Raw genomic sequence first — 19,275 nt, 5'->3', positions numbered from 1 at the left:
AATATTTGAGTCGAAGAGGATGGAGCGACATGAAGATAGAGAAAAGTGTATAATGAGAACCGTCATACTTTGGTCTTCGATATATAATATTAGGATTATCAGATAAAGGAGAATAAGATGGGGAGCGAGTGTAGCGCGCATAGGAATATGAAAAATGGTTACATACTTTTGGAAGGGACGTTGAAAGGAAGAGACGACTCGGAAGACGTAGGCGTAGACATAAGGGATATTAGTGCAACAGGGCGGACGTGTATGGAATAGATTCATCTGGATGAGAATAGGGAATAATAGCGGACTCTTATAAAGAATGTTCTGGTTCCATAAAAGGCAAGGAATTTCTTTAGTGGCTGAGAGTACTGTCAACTTATCTACAGGAATTCTCTTCCATGGAATTAATTTAGTTCAAAATGCCCTCCGGCCAACCGACTTAAAATAGTAGATTCATTCAGTCAACAGGAATAACAGTAGTTATGTTTTATATTTCGCACCAAAACACTGAAATAAAACCCATGCCGTATAACCCTTAACAGAGTATGACGTTAGAGGATTATAAGAACAATGAGAAGACATTTATGAAACTTAAATAGGGGAAAGGAACTTTCATTAGAACTGAAAGTTACAGAGCCGGGCGTTAGATTGATGGGCTCATTATCTAGAAGGGGGAAGCAGAGGCTGAAGAGGGCGACCCAGCAAAGAAATGAGAAAAATAAAACACGTGACCGGAGTAATGAGAAAATACATCTTCAGTAACCGTTAGAACAAAATGGATGCGGCAGTCTGCACAATTAACTGAACTTGGCTTCACCAATCTCTGATGGACCACGGCCTCGGTCGCATGCTAAGATAACGGGTTCGAATCCTTTTAGGGTCATCATTAGGCTGTTTATCCGCAATTGATTCATCTTGCTCATCCTCAGTCCAAGGAGTCTTATCACGAATGTACTACGAATCAAGCAGATTTATGATCGTAGACATGACATATTTCATGATTTAGAATTCTCAGCGTGTTCCTAATGATGTTTAGTCTTCAAAAAATTAGACGCTATTGTCTAAAATTACGAAAAAAATATTTTAATTAGTAATACGGAACTAATGATGAACTGACAAATCAGTTCAGAAGCAAGGACAACTTAAAGGATCTCTTGCAGAATGGCTATTTATATTTCTTAATGATAACGGTCATTTTGGTACAAAAAGTATAAATTTTGCCATTTGTAGTAGCTATAAGGGCTGCTTCGACATAAGTTTACTCAAGGTATTGAGTTCTTATTTGTATGTTTTATGCTTGTAAAACGAGAATTTATCGTTATTGTACAGATCCCTTCAACTACAAGTGTAACTAATCTAACCACAGGTTGAAATTATTTCCTTAAAAGTTCTTATAGTATCTGTTTTAGAATTATTAACACTATACTTCAGAAAAACGGTTATAACAACAATTATCTTCTTATTTCAGAACGAAGCCACGTACCAACTACAATGTCGAGTGATTTGTAAGAAGACTACAAAACCAGTTTCTGTTGCCAACACCGAAGTGATACAGAACACATCCCACCGTGGTGCTGTTTAGAAACACATTTCAGAACTACTCACTTTTCATATTTTGATTGTATAGAACCATCGATACAAGTAACAGCTCACAAAGACACTCAACAGAAGTCTTGCTGAACAAGACGAAATGTGATTCATGTGGGAGACGATGTGTGGACTTCAAGATCCGCTTTTCTATCATTACATGCGGTTGGCATGTGGATTTTGTGTTTTATCAATGTGAAAAAGAGTGTAGATGAATCGCATTTTAAGACGATGCATATATTTCTTTGATTATATTTACTTAGTGCTAAGAAGAAAGTAATTTACAGAAGACTACTTGAAATAAATACTTTATAAATCAATTCGGAATCAGATCAGGGCGGCAGTAGTTTGTGGTTGAAGAGAATATGTAGTTTTGCATAAACACGAAGTACTCCTTTGATATTTTCTGTATTTGCTTGTTTAGCAACATCTACCTGATCTTTATAATGATGAAGAGTTATGTTTTATTTGGGGTAGGGACTAAATTCTCAAATAATATTTAGACGAGCTTTGGCTTCAAAGGATGTCCTGATGTGTTCAATATTCACAACATAAGTGTACCCAGTTAAATCTGAAGACGAAACCAGTAACTTATAAACATGTGTAGTGAAGAAAATTTGAAGTGTGTGCTCATTATGGAACGTGGTGGTTTAAAGTGCGTCGATTCTCAGCAAGAGGAACATCTGAACATCACCTGCAAAGAGGAGAGACCTCGCATGTTGATGTACTTCCAGGAGCCCCAGGGCAGAGTCCATGACCATCTCGTGCCAGTCGAGCCAGAATGGATGTAAGTACACACACTTTATTGAACCTTTTGAAGTTCCCACCATTGTAACCCTGTTCGTATTTGATTTTACAGGTTCGACCAAAATAAAGTATCCTTAGAGAATTGTAGTGCTAGGCTAAATAGAAAATATCACATCTGTTAGACCCGGTAGGCGGTTAGAGCAGGAAGATTAATTCCTTATTTGCGGTACGCAACTGGTGTTAAACAATTTAATAAAAGCTAGGAATTTCCTGAGGTTTAATTACTTTGTGTACAAAACAAAGAATCGCTCCCCTCCCTATCACATAAGAAATGGAAATTTTAAAAAATTAAGGTAGAAAATTAATGTCATGTGAGAACTGATAAGAAAGAACAATAGTTAAGAAGGGTGAAGAGGGCTGAGGAGAATGAGACTGAGAAGGGATGTGAAAGAAATACGGGAAAAGAGGAAAAGGGTTAAAGTTACAACAAATAAAGCAAAAGGATTACAATACGACAAAATCATTCCCTATGGAATTTCGTCTGCTTCATACACACTGCTACGTTTAAATTAAACCTAGAAGGTGTAAAAATTCGGAATCATAAAATGCACTACATCAACAAAGAATCGTACCTCTCTCTTTATTGGATCGAACCTACTTCGTGATATGTGTCCACATATTGTCTGCTGTCACCACTTTGGAATTCTCGTCGCCTCACCCTGTGTTCGTAACGCGAGGAAGGGCTACGAGGGTAACAAGCGACCCACGCGAAACTCGGACGACCTCCGTCGTACCAAAAACCAGAACGAGTTCACCACTGAGATGATATTATTAAGAAATTTCTACACCCGTGTGTTACACATGCGCCAGTCTCAGGGAAGGAAAGTTGGTTGACCAACGGCAAAGGTTGAAGCAACCTTCATTCGCCCCTTCTGTGCTTTCTGCAATGACAAGCAAGTTCTTTTCACTCGCCCACAAAGGGCAAGGTAATACACTACAATTTCCTTTGTAGTATGCGTCCCACAATACTTCGTTGTCGTCTGATAGCGTCAAAAGTCAATATACGCATCCCAATAAAAAAAACGTAAGCCAGGATTTGAGGCTCGTACGTGTGAAAAAAACCAAAAAAAACCAAAAAACACATTGACTTTCCAAATGCGATTTTCGTGTTTTCGGATCCCTCGTAGGCCGTCGTATTAATTAAAGCAGATAACCCTAAAAGTCTGTTCTTCATGAACTAGAAATTGACATTATACATCACATGGTCATAAGTTCTACTTTTCACCAACTCCATGGACAAAATCGTTCTTCAGAAGCTTCTAGTCGCTCACTGAAAGTTCTTCGTCATTTGTGAAACCCGAAGATTAATTATCATGTTCACAACAGCCCGTCACTAGGCCCTATTTTGAGCCAGATTAATCCAGTCCGAATTTACATTTCATTTCTTTAGAACTAGTTCTAATATTATTCTCCAATTAATGCCTAGGTCTCCCCAATGGCATCTTAATTTCAGGTTTTCTGACTAAAATGTGTGTAGGTATATTTTTCATCTCCCCATCTCACTTTTCTTTGTTTGTTCACCATAATAGTAACTGGTGAAGATTATTAACTATGAAGTTCATAATTATACAATGTTTAAGAACGTCGTATTAATTCTTCTCAATTTATCATCCTGGTCTCCAAGGCATTTACGATATTCATTGCAGATTTAAATATTACATCGTACGAATCACGATAAATACAAGAAGAAATACATTTTAACTTACCCATTAGGTATCAGTAATAAACATTCACTGACTCAGTGTTGTATTCTAACTCACAAAGAACGATTTTTCTATTTGAAATTAAATGGGAAATGTTTTATTTTCTATCTTTATACATGGAAAATCGATCGAATCTTCACGTACATCAGTGATTAAAGCGGACGGACATGGGCGACAGATTTCGCCCAACAACTTCCACTGTAGATCCAACTGACCAAATTTTATTTTTAAAAAAAATGCTACGTAGATTTGAAAATTAAACATGTTGACTTACTGACTGCGGGATTTTTCGTTGTGAACACGCTCCTTGTGATGAAAGCAAAAAGTGAACTCTAGCCACAGCAGTTTCACATACTCAAATGGCAGTTACGTGGTTAGGAATCCTCCTTCCGCCCACACAGCGGTTGCTGGGAGTGACAGTGCGCATTCCAGATTCTGCCTTACAGCAGGAGAGCCCTACATCCCCGTCGGGCGGAAGTTACATATCCGCGAAAAGTGAAGAAACCATTCCAGTACCCTGATGACGGAATTCAGGCGAAATACGAACTGAATTAAGGCCTTATTAGCTTAGCGAGTTTAAAAAACACAAACAGTACGGTAATTTAACAATTTAGTATCACCTGTACAGGTTTAACAGTGTATGGATGAAAAGGTGATCATGAAGGACAAATGTGTAAGGGTATGTTAGTAAGCGGTCGAGATATTTTTCAAAATACTATTGTATAATTAGTCCAGTTAAGATAAGGAAAATCAGGAAAAATTCTGTGGAAATAACAGGTAAAACGGACGAGATTCGAATCGGATATTTCCAAAATAAAACGTAGAGTTTACGATTTTCTATGCGGTTAGTTATGTGATGCAGGATAGGTTTCATTCATCCTTCAAAACACCATCCAAACTGAAATCCTCAATCAGATATTGAGCCAAATTGTGTATTGGGGATCGGGAGAACTTCTATAATGGCGCTACAACCCAGAAGACAGTCGTCTTCGTACTTGCCGCCGTGAGAACCTCTAGTCCTACTTATTACTACCTTGTTCGAAAAAGAAAAAGAATGATAAAAACTGTAACGGGTTTCTAAACACTGCGATTTTCCGATAATGAAAGAGTCTGAGTTCATCGTATTTGTTTTTCCGTCTTCCTCATTTTATATTTTCTTCTCTAGTTTCCACCTTGCTACCTTGGTGATTAATTCATTTTCTTTCTTTCATACTTCCTTCACTTATTTCCTTTTTTATTATTTCCTCCTTCCTGTCTTTCTTCAATAACCGCAGCATTATTTGTTTTCTTAACATCATCTTATATTCCATTCACACAGTGAAGGCTCGCTGAAATCCATGAAACAATTAATTTGTATCTTTGTCTGTTACTCACCTTATCTCTTACATTCCTTCATCTCTTTCTTTTCTTTATCTCCTTTATTACTAATTTAAAAACTGCCTGATGGTTGTATCACTAGAAAAAACGGAACATTTTGTCATCAAGTATCATTTCTGAGAACTTGATCAGTCAGAAAACCTGCCCGATTGCACACGCAGATCTAATGGCTATAAGCGATTGAAACGTGAGCCTTGCTGTTGGTCCATACAGATGAAAGTGAAAGTGTGGCATGCAGCCATTAGATGATTCACTGGACAGAGGGGTGATTCCAGAAATGTGCTAATCCTTGTCAAAGAATGTCCGATTGACCTACTTCTGTTCTAAATTTCTACACGCAGGTGAAATCACAGCATTTCCAAGTATCTTCATTGCCAGCTACAAATAAACGGTTTTGTGCAAAAAGGCGCTTGCTCTAAAAACTTTGAAAGTATTTACGTTATTGCTTTATTAGCTTTAGGTCAAAAAGGGTGTGAAAATTAGTCTCTCACCATTAAGCAACAATATGAATAGATGTCTGAGAATAAATTGACGAGGAGAATATTTTAATACAAAGAAAGATAAATTAACAGTGAGTTACTTTTAGACCTACGAGATTATCTTACAGACAAATATCCCCTTTAACACTTTCCCAGTGCCCGACATTGGCTGTGCCCTATCTTCGACTTTTATTACTTTTATTACAGATACAGATTACCGATAAGCCAGCGGCGTGACTTACTGGTTAGCAGAAAGTTTAGAATTAAAAGTGTGCCCGGTTCAATCTAGTATAGAAATTAATAAATAAAAATAAATACAGTCAGTCCTCGCGTTACGAAGATTCCATTATCAGAGCCTTAATCGTATTCATCGTGCTGATAATGACGGCAGTAAGCACCTCTGAAACGTCGGTCAATTTCTATGAGACCACACAACGAAACATCCCAAAAAACATTAATTTCGATCGAGATTCAAACAGGGTACTTAGAATGTATTTATTATTCCTGTCTATACACAAACTTAATTTTAAAATGTTGTTGTTAAAATTAAGTTTGTGTATAGACAGGAATAATAAATACATACTTAGTTCAACACAAACATGACGCATCTAAGCTACAAAAAGGGTACTTAGAGCTTTACAGGTCCTGCAGTGTGCTCGGTTTTGGTCGTGCGTTCCTTAAGTAACTGCACAGTCCTCGTACGTACGTAACGACCAGCAGTGCACGAATCTCGGATGATGACCCACATAACGAGACTGTGTACGACCTTGCCGTCGAGCATGCCAAGGGTGGGTAGACCTTTCCCTTTCTCATTATTACAAGGAACTGGGAACTATCTCCTGACATTTCATATAGGATCCTACTTCAATGTACCAACTCTATTATCCCCGTATACATTCTTCGGTGAAGGCGTGTGTTAGATTAGTCTGAATAATGACTTGTAAGTCCATTATTAGGATTTCACTGTTAGCCGTTGTCAAGGTTACAAGAGACATTATATTTTCAATACGTCGTTCCGTATTGTTCACTACAATGAAATTATATCTTTCTGCCAGCAACGATGATTTATACACCTCACCCTTCCCCGCAACGTCACCAAATTCAAAGCTTCGTTACGGATCCTTCAGACGAACTATTTCTCTATGCCTTCTATATTGAGATAACTGATCATTTTAGTTGTTAATTCTTCTTTGTATTCGGGAGGTCCTGGTTTCGGCCTGGAGACAGTCGATTACGAATGAATCTTTTCGGAGCTCTATGCATTCCCTCAAGACATATACCGAGATAATCCCGTAAAACACATAATCGTCATTTCTTTCCTAGTCTGACATCCATAATCATCCTGTCATTCGACACATCAATTACATTGATTAAGCATCGTTAAATGACAGAATATTCAGTCTATCCAAATGTTGCAGTGTAGTAGTTTGCGTTGTATTCAGAGGATCCTGATTTCGAATGTCTGTCCAGATAGCAGCCATTCTGATTCATAATATTTTTCAGTCCACCCAGACAAGTGTGGAGATAGTGATCACATGTAACTCATCTCTTACTGAATTATTATTCATAATTACTGAAAATATGTAATATTTTAAGCTAACACAAACTTTTGACACGAGGTATTTCTTTAAAAGATTATAGTTGCTTAACTCGTAAAGAGGTTATATACTTTTACTGGTTCTGAAAATTCATTGTAATGCCCACATAAACTTGCCACTTGAATCCAGTCCACATTCGAGCTCAGTTTCGAAGAAATATTTAAATAGTTAATTCTCGGTTGGTAGCCCTTCATAAATTAGTATTTGTAATTTTCTCTGTTAATGTTCGAATGTTGGACCAGATTCTGCATCTGGCAAAATTTTTAGTTAAATAATAGTTTATTTTGCTGTATCCGGATTCGCTGATGAATGATTAAAGAAACAAATACAAACACAATGGCTGCTGAGAGTAGGTACAAATGTTGGCACAGAATTATTTCACATCGCTGATGAGTTCTAACGAATCTGTCTCTGTTTGTAGTTGTGGAGTTTCGAAGAAAAAAATGCGGCTATAAAATGTAAAATCTTTTCCTGCAAAAAGGGAATAACTCCACGAATAACGCAGGAATTATAGTTTTCAAACAATTTTATTCACTAAACCACCCAAGACTACTTGATAGAAGAATAATATGAATCCAATACAAAGACTAGAGTCTTTTCATCGCCCTGATGTTGAAGGCAGCAAGCACCTTTAGAAACGTAGGTCAATCTTTACCAGATAGTTTATTCTCGTTCTTAGTTTTATAAAAATGGAGTTAAACCCTTTCTGCACCAAACACGTCTATTGCTGTGAAACAGATCGGATTTACTTTCACATTCTGTAAGGACTGGGTTGGCGCTTTATACGACTTGACACCAATGACCCGGCAGTGTTTTTACCCAGCTGAGATGATCTAACAGGATCTCTTGTACCACGCAGACTCTCAAGGCTGCAGTGGATCCACAAAGCGTCTGTCTATAAACGTTGCGAATTATCATCCAGGTGAAACGAAAACGTGGCCTATTAGTCATGGCGGTGTTTAGTTAAGATGAGCCAGGACAGACCTTTTCGAAATGTCATAACGCACTTCTTTCTAGTGACACAGAGAGCATTCCTAAAATTAAACTTGCGCGAACGTAAAATTCAGTTTATTTCTGCGCCAAATTCGAGTGTACAGACGCAAATAATTAATGTGACGTCGATTGTATCGATGCTTTTAAAACGATATTTCCGTCATTTTACATTCCTATACACAACTGGCCTGTGGCGGTCTGCGTGAAATGGAAACCTTCTGTATCTTAGCAATTAAAAGTCAAAAATTTTCTTTCAAATATAAATTTAAATAAACTATTGACAGTTTACGCACAGGTTGGGTGCTTGGAAGCTTAAAATAAAATTGTTAATCATAAACACATGATGTTAGTATGGGCGTTGTAATGGTGTTAATTATGATACGAAGTTTTGTGGAAATCGGTCAGTTGATTCAACATCTTAGAGGGGACATACTGAATAAAACAGGGACATCATGGTACCATAAGCACATGTTTCGTCAAAAAATATGTGACGTAAGTGAAAAGCATAGTTCTCATTAAGATCTGTAAATTGTATATGCCACGTATTTTGATAGGGTCTATGTTAGGCTCATAGCAGCGTACAACGCCTGTTTGATGTGACGGAAATGTACAGACTAAATAAAAAAATGTGGGTGTATATGTTTACCAACGTGAAATATACTTTTTACACTTGTCAGATTTACAACGCAACGAGAATTAAGCGGAATCATAGTTGTAGAACCTGCTAATGCCCGAACAAAAACTGGTGTTAAATAATAAACATTGAAGATTTCTGTCTTCTGGGTTGTTGCGCTGTGTAGTCTGGTCGATGTTAACCAACGTTTCGGAGGTCATACTGCCTCCGTCATCAGGGCGATGAGTATGAAGATTTCTGTCTTCTGGGTTGTTGTGCCGTGTAGTCTGGTCGATGTTTACCAACGTTTCTGAGGTCATACTGCCTCCATCATCAGGACGATGAGTATGAAGATTTCTGTCTTCTGGGTTGTTGCGCTGTGTAGTCTGGTAGATGTTTAACAACGTTTCGGAGGTCTTACTGCCTCCATCATCAGGGCGATGAGTATGAAGATTTCTGTCTTCTGGGTTGTTACGCTGTGTAGTCTGGTCGATGTTAACCAACGTTTCAGAGGTCATACTGCCTCCGTCATCAGGGCGATGAGTATGAAGATTTCTGTCTTCTGGGTTGTTGCGCTGTATAGTCTGGTTGATGTTAACCAACGTTTCAGAGGTCATACTGCCTCCGTCATCAGAGTATGAAGATTTCTGTCTTCTGGGTTGTTGCGCTGTGTAGTCTGGTAGATGTTTAACAACGTTTCGGAGGTCATACTGCCTGCGAATCGCTCTGATGACGGAGGCAAACACCGGAAGGCAGAAATCTTCAATATTTATTGTTGTGAAAACCTCAAATCTTACAAAATAAAAATTGAGTTTCAATAGGCACAGAATGGTGAGGTCATGAAAGGACTTACAGTTACGACCAGTGACTGCATTTTTGTCGACTTCTAGTCCTCGAAACAAACCAACTTGGAGACGGCGGTATCTGTGTTAGTGGGTTTGCTTGGCTAAACCGGCTCGTAAATTGCTAACTGGACTCCGCTATTTCCATTCGTCTGTTACTACTTGTTGCTGCAATATTCTCTGTTCTAATTGAAAGATACTTAATTCTGTCAGTAAAATGTACCGACTTGTAAGTGTGACTCGTATACTGATACACGGCACATCAATTAACTAATCTTTTATAATTACTGTTAATAGAAGTTAACCATCACACGTGGGAAATTGGCATCGTAATCGACGATAGTTGTCTGCTTAATAAAAATATCATGTTTTCAAAATGTTACGTCCTTCCCACTTCTTCCCGGTTTCCCAACTTTTTACCCGTTTACTCCCAAGGTTAGGGAAGAGGCAGGAAGACGTGAATGGCTTCAGGACGGGTGCAGACAGGTGTTCATGGTCCCACAGGATTACGAGAGAAAAAACAAGGAGACGCGGGAGAGACGATTCGATGAAGTCAGTAAAAGTGGGGGAAGCATGAAGTAACGTAACCTTTATACAATACCGAGGTTAAGAATGAATGAACGTGTATCTCCACGCCCCCTGTACACCATCGTGGTGCGGCACTTTAGAATCTTTGCCGTTAAAATACGGTTATTCTGTCTGATTATATTGTTTTTGTGTGTCTCAGTGCTTCACAGTTTTGTTCAGATCTCACGTCAGCAATCGCTTCTGTCACGTAACTGCTGTTTGAATGTGACATACGAAGAGAGAGTAGGAAGAACATGGTTCGGCGCGTGACGCAACCGGACAAAGACGCTCGGGCACTGAAGTGACTTACGTGAGGGGAAGGGTTTCCGGACAGCTGGTCGGTCTTGAGAGCCCGGAAAGGAAGTTGATTGTGATTCCGTCCGTCTCTTTGGAATTTTTAGCCAATTTAAAACTGGCACTGCCTGAAACGAAACGCAACTCGCCTCGCAAGTGCCTCGAAACGAAGACATGGAGTTATAGCCTCACATATTCGAGATCTCGGAATTAGATGAGAGGTAAATGGTAACGTTTATTCTCCAGCCACTTCGAATGAAAATCACAAATAATAACAATCATGATAATCGGCACCCTGGCCGAGACTGCAAACAGGTACGTCATTAACGGACGGATCCAATTCTACGTTTTTAGTCTGTAGTAAGACATTGGTCCTTGTCCTGATGCAGCTGAAAACAGCCCACACAAAGTCCTTTCATCTGACATATGAAATTGAAATTGTGTGCGTGTTCGCTTGTAGCTCGAGAACGGGTAAATCGATTGCATTAAATTTGGGGTATGATATCAGGAAGAGAACACAGAAAGGTCAGAACTCCAGACAATTGTCCTCAGTTCGAGTCCTGGTCAGGACGCTTCCAGCAGCTCGGAAACCAGGCACAGTTGTTAATTTCGAAGATTTTCGGTTTAAGAATGATACTTCTTTCTGTGATATTCAACTTTTTTTTCGCCTTTGGTCAATAAAGACTAATAAGAGATGAGAGCATTTGTCGAATTTCCCTCCGTAACATTACGGACATACTGCTAGTTTAATAGTAAATATTAAATTCCTGAACAATTTTGCAACTTTGAATAAGAAGCCTCACTACAACCAAAAACGATGTTTTTGTAACCGATCGTTTAACGGGACTCTCCTTAGTAAGTCAGTGTCTTCTATTATATTAATGCCAACTAACATTACTGAAGTATTAGGGCCACGACGTACCTGGAGGCAGATATGAACATAAGCGAAAGTTGGTCTGAACGTAAGAGTGGGGGTAGAGAGTGGGGGAAAATGTGTGGGTAGAGAAGCTATTAGTTTTCTAAAAAAATCATTCTAAAAACTGCAGAAGGATAATTCCACAACCATCAGTATCAGTGCAATAAGTGAGAAGTGCAAAGTCTCAAGGCAGTCCAGTGAAGTCTGTTGTCGCTTTCTTAGTTTCGTATCCATAGCAACTACCCAATGTGCGTTTCCATTAGTGCCAATATTTTTAAATAACATCGTAAACAAATAATATAATGATTTAAATTATGTTTCACATGCAATTATTCACACTGTTTTGGTCATTTCGTTGAATAATCAAATTTGTGATCAAAGGTACTTACTTCATTATTTTTAGTAAAAAAATTCCCGAAAATCCGCACATCACTTCGCAACTAATTAAAAGACATATTGTGCATAAGAGTGTCAAAGTGACTATATCAAAGGTTAATTAATGAGCAGTGTTCTGTTTTGAGTGTTTGTGTGTTTTAGTGAAGTGAGTGTGTTTAAATTTTGTCGATAGTGAAATTCAGGTTGTTTCTTGTGATCAAAATTCTGTATCAAGATGATGTCCCTGTATAGGACGATTAAAGGTACAGGGACACAGAAGAGGTCCAGAGATAGAAGGTAAGGATCTTCGTAGTACAGCAAGACGAACACAATAACACCGGTCTCTTGCCAACAGCCGCCATTTCTTTTTGAGACTAATACACCGTGTTACGTGTGGATAAGAACGTACGAGAATGTTCGAATTGGGGGAGGGGGGGTTGTTTAGGTTTGTTTGTACGTTTGTTTAAGAATAAGAAGCTACTATAATACATTTTCTATTATATTAGCAGCTTAAATACAATTTTAAATAGTGAATACTATTTAAAATTGTATTTAAGCTGCTAATATAACAGAAAAATGTATGCATTAAAATCCAGTATTACCACAAAACTTGGCGAGACAGATGAGGGGAGGGAGACGGAAATAGGTGATAACAGACAACAACGGAGCCAATATGGGATCTTTAGACAAAATACAAATTGAGGAATGAGGACAGGGAAAACAAATAAGAAAACGAAACATAAGTAAAATATATAATAACAATAATCGAGACTTGCAATAACAGAGGAACCAGCTCTTTTAAGTGCCATCAGGACATCAACAGTAAAAATCACATAAAACATGTGGCAAAGGTTTCCTATGGTCTTCGGGGAGTGGATTTCAAGACCACATCAGGCACAGGCCGTCCTCCTGTTCGTAAGGCGTAGCTTGAACTCAGCATCCCCTCTGATCATTTGGCCCAAGTTTCTACTGAGCTATTATTATTATTATTATTTAGTGTTCTGTCTGACGACAGGTCCATATGAACAGGATCCTTCCATCCTTTTCTCGGACTGGGACCTGTTCATATACGTTCTTGGCAGATGATCCAGAAGTGGTTTGCCATTGCCTTCTTCTGTGTGTGAATGGAGTAATTGTTGGGATGCCACGGAGGAAAACTCCGTGTTGCCTAGACCACGGCCTTGCCCAACACAAGTTATAAATTCGAACCCGAGACCCCAGGATTACAAGGCCAGCGTTCTAACCGCTAGACCACCGTGGCTATAACTAAAATAAATTATTAACTCATTCAAAATAAATAGAATATGGATCAGATGGTCAGAGAGGACTCTGAGATTAAGCTAAACACTAACACAATGCTCCCGAAACCTGGATAAATTACCCAAAAAGGGTTAAAAGTGGTTTTTATTTGGGTAACGACACATCTCAGAATACACATTAAAATTTACCGTAAAAGTAAACAACACGCGTTAGCAAATATTTAGGTTCCATAGAAGTCGGGAAATTTTTATTATTATTTATTATGCGCACTTAGTTTAAATAGTAAGAGTTTCCTAAAAGTGCCCAGATAAGTCTGATTTGTCAATTTATAGGGGAATAAACTAAAGTCAATAAAATTGGTGAACTGTATTGTTAGTAATACACGTTTTACAGTAAAACGAAACGAAACTTAATTTTGGAGCTCATCTCGTACACAGTGCACCGCTAATCCTTACTCACGATTTTAATCTTTCTTTCACAAACACAAAACCTAGCACAACAAATAATTATTATATTTAATGTAAAATGTGTGTTCAATTAGGTTTGTCACGGAATAGCGCCTGAATTGATGGAACTTAAATACTGGAGAATCAGCACACGCTCATGCAGTTTAAGTAAAATCCACCATGACGACAGAAAGTAAACAGGCCTCCGAAACGGTTGGCGCGGATGATTACCCAAGGGGACTTCATTTGTAGTTTAAGTGTCGTATTTTAATTAATTATGGTTTTTATGATTTGGGGTTTTCACAGCGGTGAGTATGAAGACAGAAATCTTCATAATTATGGTTTATTTAACGATGCTTTTTCAGTAGCTCAGACTATATGGCGAATAATGAATTGAAAAGGATGTGAAAAAAAGCGGTCGTGGCCTATTTTAATGAACCATCCCTGGAATTTGTCTGGAGGAACTAGCCAAGAACAAGGCGCAGTGGCGGACTTCTGTACATACGGCAGTGAACCTTCGTATTTAGATTATAGCTGCGAACGTCTTGACCATCTGCTGTACTGCGAAAATAAATATCTTCCACGGGATGAGTTAACTGAAGTACAGAAATATCAAAGGATTGCATTGTATATAACAATGGAAAATCTCGTGTTGATCCCCGTACTCCAGAAGAGAAAGCGTTAGTTAGGAGACAGCATGATTTATTTAAATCGTGTTTAAGATTAGCTTACATGTTGAGAAGTCACTGAACCTCGAAGTCTGTTCCAGAATAGGAAAAACATACCATTGAAAGAACTGCATCTTAACAATGATTTGCGTGCGTGAAATTCAGAGCTGTCAATCCCATTCTGGGTGTCGCCACAGCAACGCCCGGCAGATTAGACTGACCCTTCACGAAACAGTGGTTTACACACTGTTGACCGCGGGACACTGGGCTTAGATGATACGATGCCGGGACGTCGAAAGTGGGGGGGTGGGGGGGTGGCGGTAACAGCCTTAACCCTCCGAAAACGGCACTCACTTAAATAATATTTAAGAATTCAATCCGTAACTAAAATAAAACAGAACTCCGCGCCATTACAAAGGCCGATTTGGTTAATGTTGTAAACGGAAATTGTCTCTATTTGTAATGAGAATCACACGAAACCCATTAATACAAAATGAAAAGTTACTGACTCTTTAAATAAGTGGGACACACAGACTCCCGATTATACGGGGGCCTGTCTAGTTTTAAAAAAGTTGACAGTGGAACCACGGTTCCGGAGAATCTGACGTAAATACCTCTCTGTATTTAAATTATATTTAAGCAATAAATACAATGAAAGGAAGGTTTCTGAATGTAATGAAATGTAATAATTCTTATATAAGATAAGTAATTGTGATATTCTAAAAGGTTTTTAACAGCACAAAATTATTTAGTCTACGACGCACTATTTTTACAAGCGATTCACAGCTCAGCTCTCTCCGCAATAACGAAAGCCCATTGTTGACGGCAGTAATGAAACACAACAATGACGAGTAAAAGGATGACGCAACAATTAGTTTCTTAGGTAACATAACCATTGTTGTCGGTCCATATTTACACATTGTTGATATGGATCTTACACGTTTTCCTTTCACTTGTTTGCCGAATGACCCTTCCGTATAGACGTATTTACGTCCAAAAAAATTTGAAAATCTGTTGTAGAAGTTAGAACATTTAAAAAGAAAGGAATAAATATAACAATGACATTATTAAACGAATTAACATAAATAAACTTTTACTAAAACCTGACGTTTACGACAATGGAACGTGTTACTATCCGTTGGAATCCGGCATACGTTTGTTTCCTAACTTTGTCACAGTAATTTCTCATACTGTATTTCCTCAAACTAGCAGTTTCATTGTTTTGGTGTGATTGTTCAGACGATGTTATATTGCATAGTGCGTATTGTTGCTTGTTGCTAATTGCTCTGATGTATACAGTGAATGTACGTACTACATTTTAATTGTTAATAAGTCTATTATTTGTTACAAAATATTAATTTACACTTTTTGGTAGACTCGCCACGTGGAATGAATAGTCGTTAAGATACCTGGCGTTGCAGTTTAATACTGGTACAACCTTCATACCATTCCGCCCCGGTACGGCAATACAAATGGGGTGTGTGACGCAATGGACCAATGAATATTATTCACGTGAACAATAGATATCAGAAAGTTCTGGAGTCAGTCCTTGTGCTGGTAGCAGCTGGTCTATATAACTGTAGTGCAACAGTGACTTATAGAGCAATGATTATATGGTTTGTTGATATTTGTTGGAATTATAAACCCACAAGATAAAGAGTAACAACAAACTCAGGGAAATGCTGGGATTCTGATGCCAATACATACGTTTATATAACTAATTAGCAAGATAATGTTTACTGGGTTATAAACTTTCAAGACGGGGTCCGCAGTTCGAATCCCACTCAAGCCATTTGTCCTGTGTACAGGTAGAGGCCTTGCGACGGGCCGATCCCTCGTCCAAGGAGTCCTACCGAATGTCTACAGATCAAGCCAACTGAAAAGGGTTGGGGACCCTTAAAAGGGTACCGGAAAATGTACAAACATTGTTAAACCGGAAAAAGAAGAAGAATAAGTTTCAAGACTAATGCATACGTCATAAAATTGTGTGAGGCATACATTACGTAATATGCACATTATCTAGATAGAGCAGAATTGCTATAAATATTTCAGATGTTAATTAAATCTGTATTTACGTCATCTAACAATGTTTTCTATGACAAGTCATTTTTGAGAGATACGAGGTCTCTGTTTTATCGTTATCAGTTAAGAAAAGAAACTGAATTTGCCCGACAACATTTAGCGTATGCATCGAATACGGAATGTTCTTTAATTTCGGGGATTAAACAGATGGACGGCCACTTCCGGCAAAGAACGTAATACTCTAATAATGAAAGGGTTCATCTGTGTTATTTATGTCGCTCATAGCGTAACAAAGATCGGTTGAACACCCGCAACTGCAAATAATAATGGAATGAAAGTGAGGAAATATCGGGCGGGGAATGGGAGGAGCTGATGGACCAGACGTGGTTGATCACGATTATCAACGTCAGTGGATAACATGCGACCTCTTTTTATTTATTTTCGTATTACAAACCGTAACTCACGTCTACTTCTTCTGGCAGTCCCATGAAGCAACTTCTATTAGTTTCGTGCTCAACTCGTTCTTTTCGACAACGCGAAAGTTTCGAAATTTTAAGAATGAAAGAAATATGAAAGACGCTCGAGATGGATACAAGGGCACAGAATCCTAACGACCAAGCGACACTTGAGCTGAAGTCTGCCTTGCCAGTTATAAAGAAAAATGAAGATGGCTGTCTTCTGGTTTGTTGCGCCGTGTAGTCTGGAAGGACTTTACCGACGTTTCAGAACATGATTGTTGTTGCTTAGATTCCAGCAGATCGGCAGAAATGTGCGTTTGAAAAAAATTACTTTCGAATGACCTTGAAATATTTAAAGCCCTCTATTCGGAAAACCTCGGGTCTTATATTGTTGTGACTGTAAAATTACCTTGAGTTGTCTTGCGACCTCAACCTTCATATATTTCTCATCGGTTTGTATGTAATAATTAAAGAATTGCATCGGAAATAAATGGAAAACACTAAACATGTACACAAAACAGATAAAACATATTTCTTTGCATTCCAATTTGGACAATCTTTCCAAAAATTTGTTATGAAACTTATTTCATATCTACTAAAGTATCTAACTCCCCGTACCGAAAGAGACGCTTATATTTTCATACGTACCAATTCCTTCAAAATGGACCCTGTCATTTACCATACAAAGATGTTGGAAATTGTATAAGCAGCAGTCTCTTTTCCACCCCAACACCCCCCCCCCCCAACAACTGACAACCTAATTCTCCCGAGTTCTCTCCTGCCCATAAATTTATAATAATTCCGACGTCTTTGTGAAACGTATAGTCCGAGTTTTCGAGGAAGGGATGACTTTCATTAGTGAGCCATGCGCACGTCACATTTAAGCGCGCTGTTCTGCTATGGGCGCCCAAGGACGTATTCCACACCACAATAAGGTCTGGACGTGCCTTAGTGGTTCTTAATTGGTGACTGCTCGGTACATCGACAGCAGATGCTGACAGTTGCTGTTAAAATTAATCATCTTTCTTTCATTCTACCGTTGTTCATTTTTATCTTTATGCATTCCCTCATTCTTTGTCTGTATTTTCCCTTCTTCTTCCACATCTGTCTTTCTTTCTTCCTTCCTTCCTTTTTTATTTTCTTGACTTTCCCTCCAAGCAAAACCCAGAAGACAGCCATATTTAGCCAACTGGCCCAAGCAGTTGATAAAGCGTGTCTACATAAACTAAAATTACTCCAAACACTTCGGACACTATTGCAATTAAAAGTTACAAAAAGGAAGCCTATTATCTTTAGAATATCTGTCTTTCTGTCCGCATTTAAAACCTCGAAAACAGCTTAACAGATTTTCACTAAATTTGATATTGGTAAGTTGTGTTCAAATTTGTTGAGACATTCTAATTTCGATTAAGAGAGGACAACGGCGAGCACTTTGCTTGAAGACGTGAGGTTTTGCGAGCCAAAGGGACTGGATGGGGGAATCCACACGACGGAATTTTGCGTGGGGTATCCCCAACCATGGCTTCTCCGGCTATTCACAAAAGCCTGAGGTCAGAATCTAGGTTCCTTTCACTCAACAGCCGCGTTCTGTAATTTGAAAGTTTCGTCTGTCTTTGTTTGTCTGATTCGTCTGGGGCGGGGGTGGTCGAGGATTACTAAAGCAGAAGACAGAAACCAGACTAAGATTCGAACCGAGTGCTTCTCGAATGCATATATATTAAGTTATCATTACACTAATCTGACCCCTTGTTTGAGATGCTGTAATTTTGAGCAGTGTTTCTTAAGAATTATTTACTTTTGTTTCATGGTCATGGAACCTATAAACAGAAACGTAGACGCTTCCTAAAGGCTAGTCACGAAACTAAATGCCTAGACAAGCATCTTCATAAATTCACATAAACCTGAGAAATATGTGGAATTCTGTCAAATGTCACGCCTGCGTAACCAGCGGTATTTCACTTGAAGGCTCTGGAGACGTTATCATCCTCTTCTATTAAATGTTATAGACACGTTAATAACACGGAGTCTACCATTGCGCAGAAATCCTTGAAATAGAATCTTAAGAGCTCCGAAAACGTAGCTACAGTTTACATGCGATCTCTGGACGAGGCGCACACAATAACGCATATTGGGGTGGTTATGTCCGTCTGCTCGACAGAATTTTTCATCTCGGGGACGAGTAAACATATTCCAGTAGAGTTAGAGTTTAAAATATTAGATAATTTCCATAAAAATACCATTAATATTGTGATAACAATTTCTTTTTATTGAATTATAAGAAC

At 38.5% G+C, this 19,275-nt stretch overlaps 1 protein-coding gene across 2 annotated transcripts in view; it reads left to right on the top strand.

Moving 5' to 3' along the window:
• The first annotated feature begins 12,324 nt into the window (after positions 1–12,324).
• The window catches only part of exp (expansion), a 113,521-nt gene continuing 106,570 nt past the window's right edge, over positions 12,325–19,275 (top strand). Inside the window, exon 1 of one of the 2 annotated variants that reach the window (XM_022060007.2) lies at positions 12,325–12,436. In XM_022060007.2, coding sequence (XP_021915699.1) covers positions 12,375–12,436 — 62 coding nt within the window. In that variant the 5' untranslated portion in view covers positions 12,325–12,374. The remainder of the gene's footprint in view (positions 12,437–19,275) is intronic. The other variant, XM_022060011.2, reaches the window with a different exon arrangement.

The sequence above is a fragment of the Zootermopsis nevadensis genome, unplaced genomic scaffold, assembly GCF_977971745.1.
Source record: "Zootermopsis nevadensis isolate Lab colony 2312 unplaced genomic scaffold, Znev_1.0 Znev_ptg000003l, whole genome shotgun sequence".
In the NCBI taxonomy this organism is placed as follows: Eukaryota; Metazoa; Arthropoda; class Insecta; order Blattodea; family Termopsidae; genus Zootermopsis; species Zootermopsis nevadensis.
The sequence above is the reverse complement of the archived record's forward strand: the minus strand, read 5'-3'. Positions and strand labels throughout refer to the sequence as shown.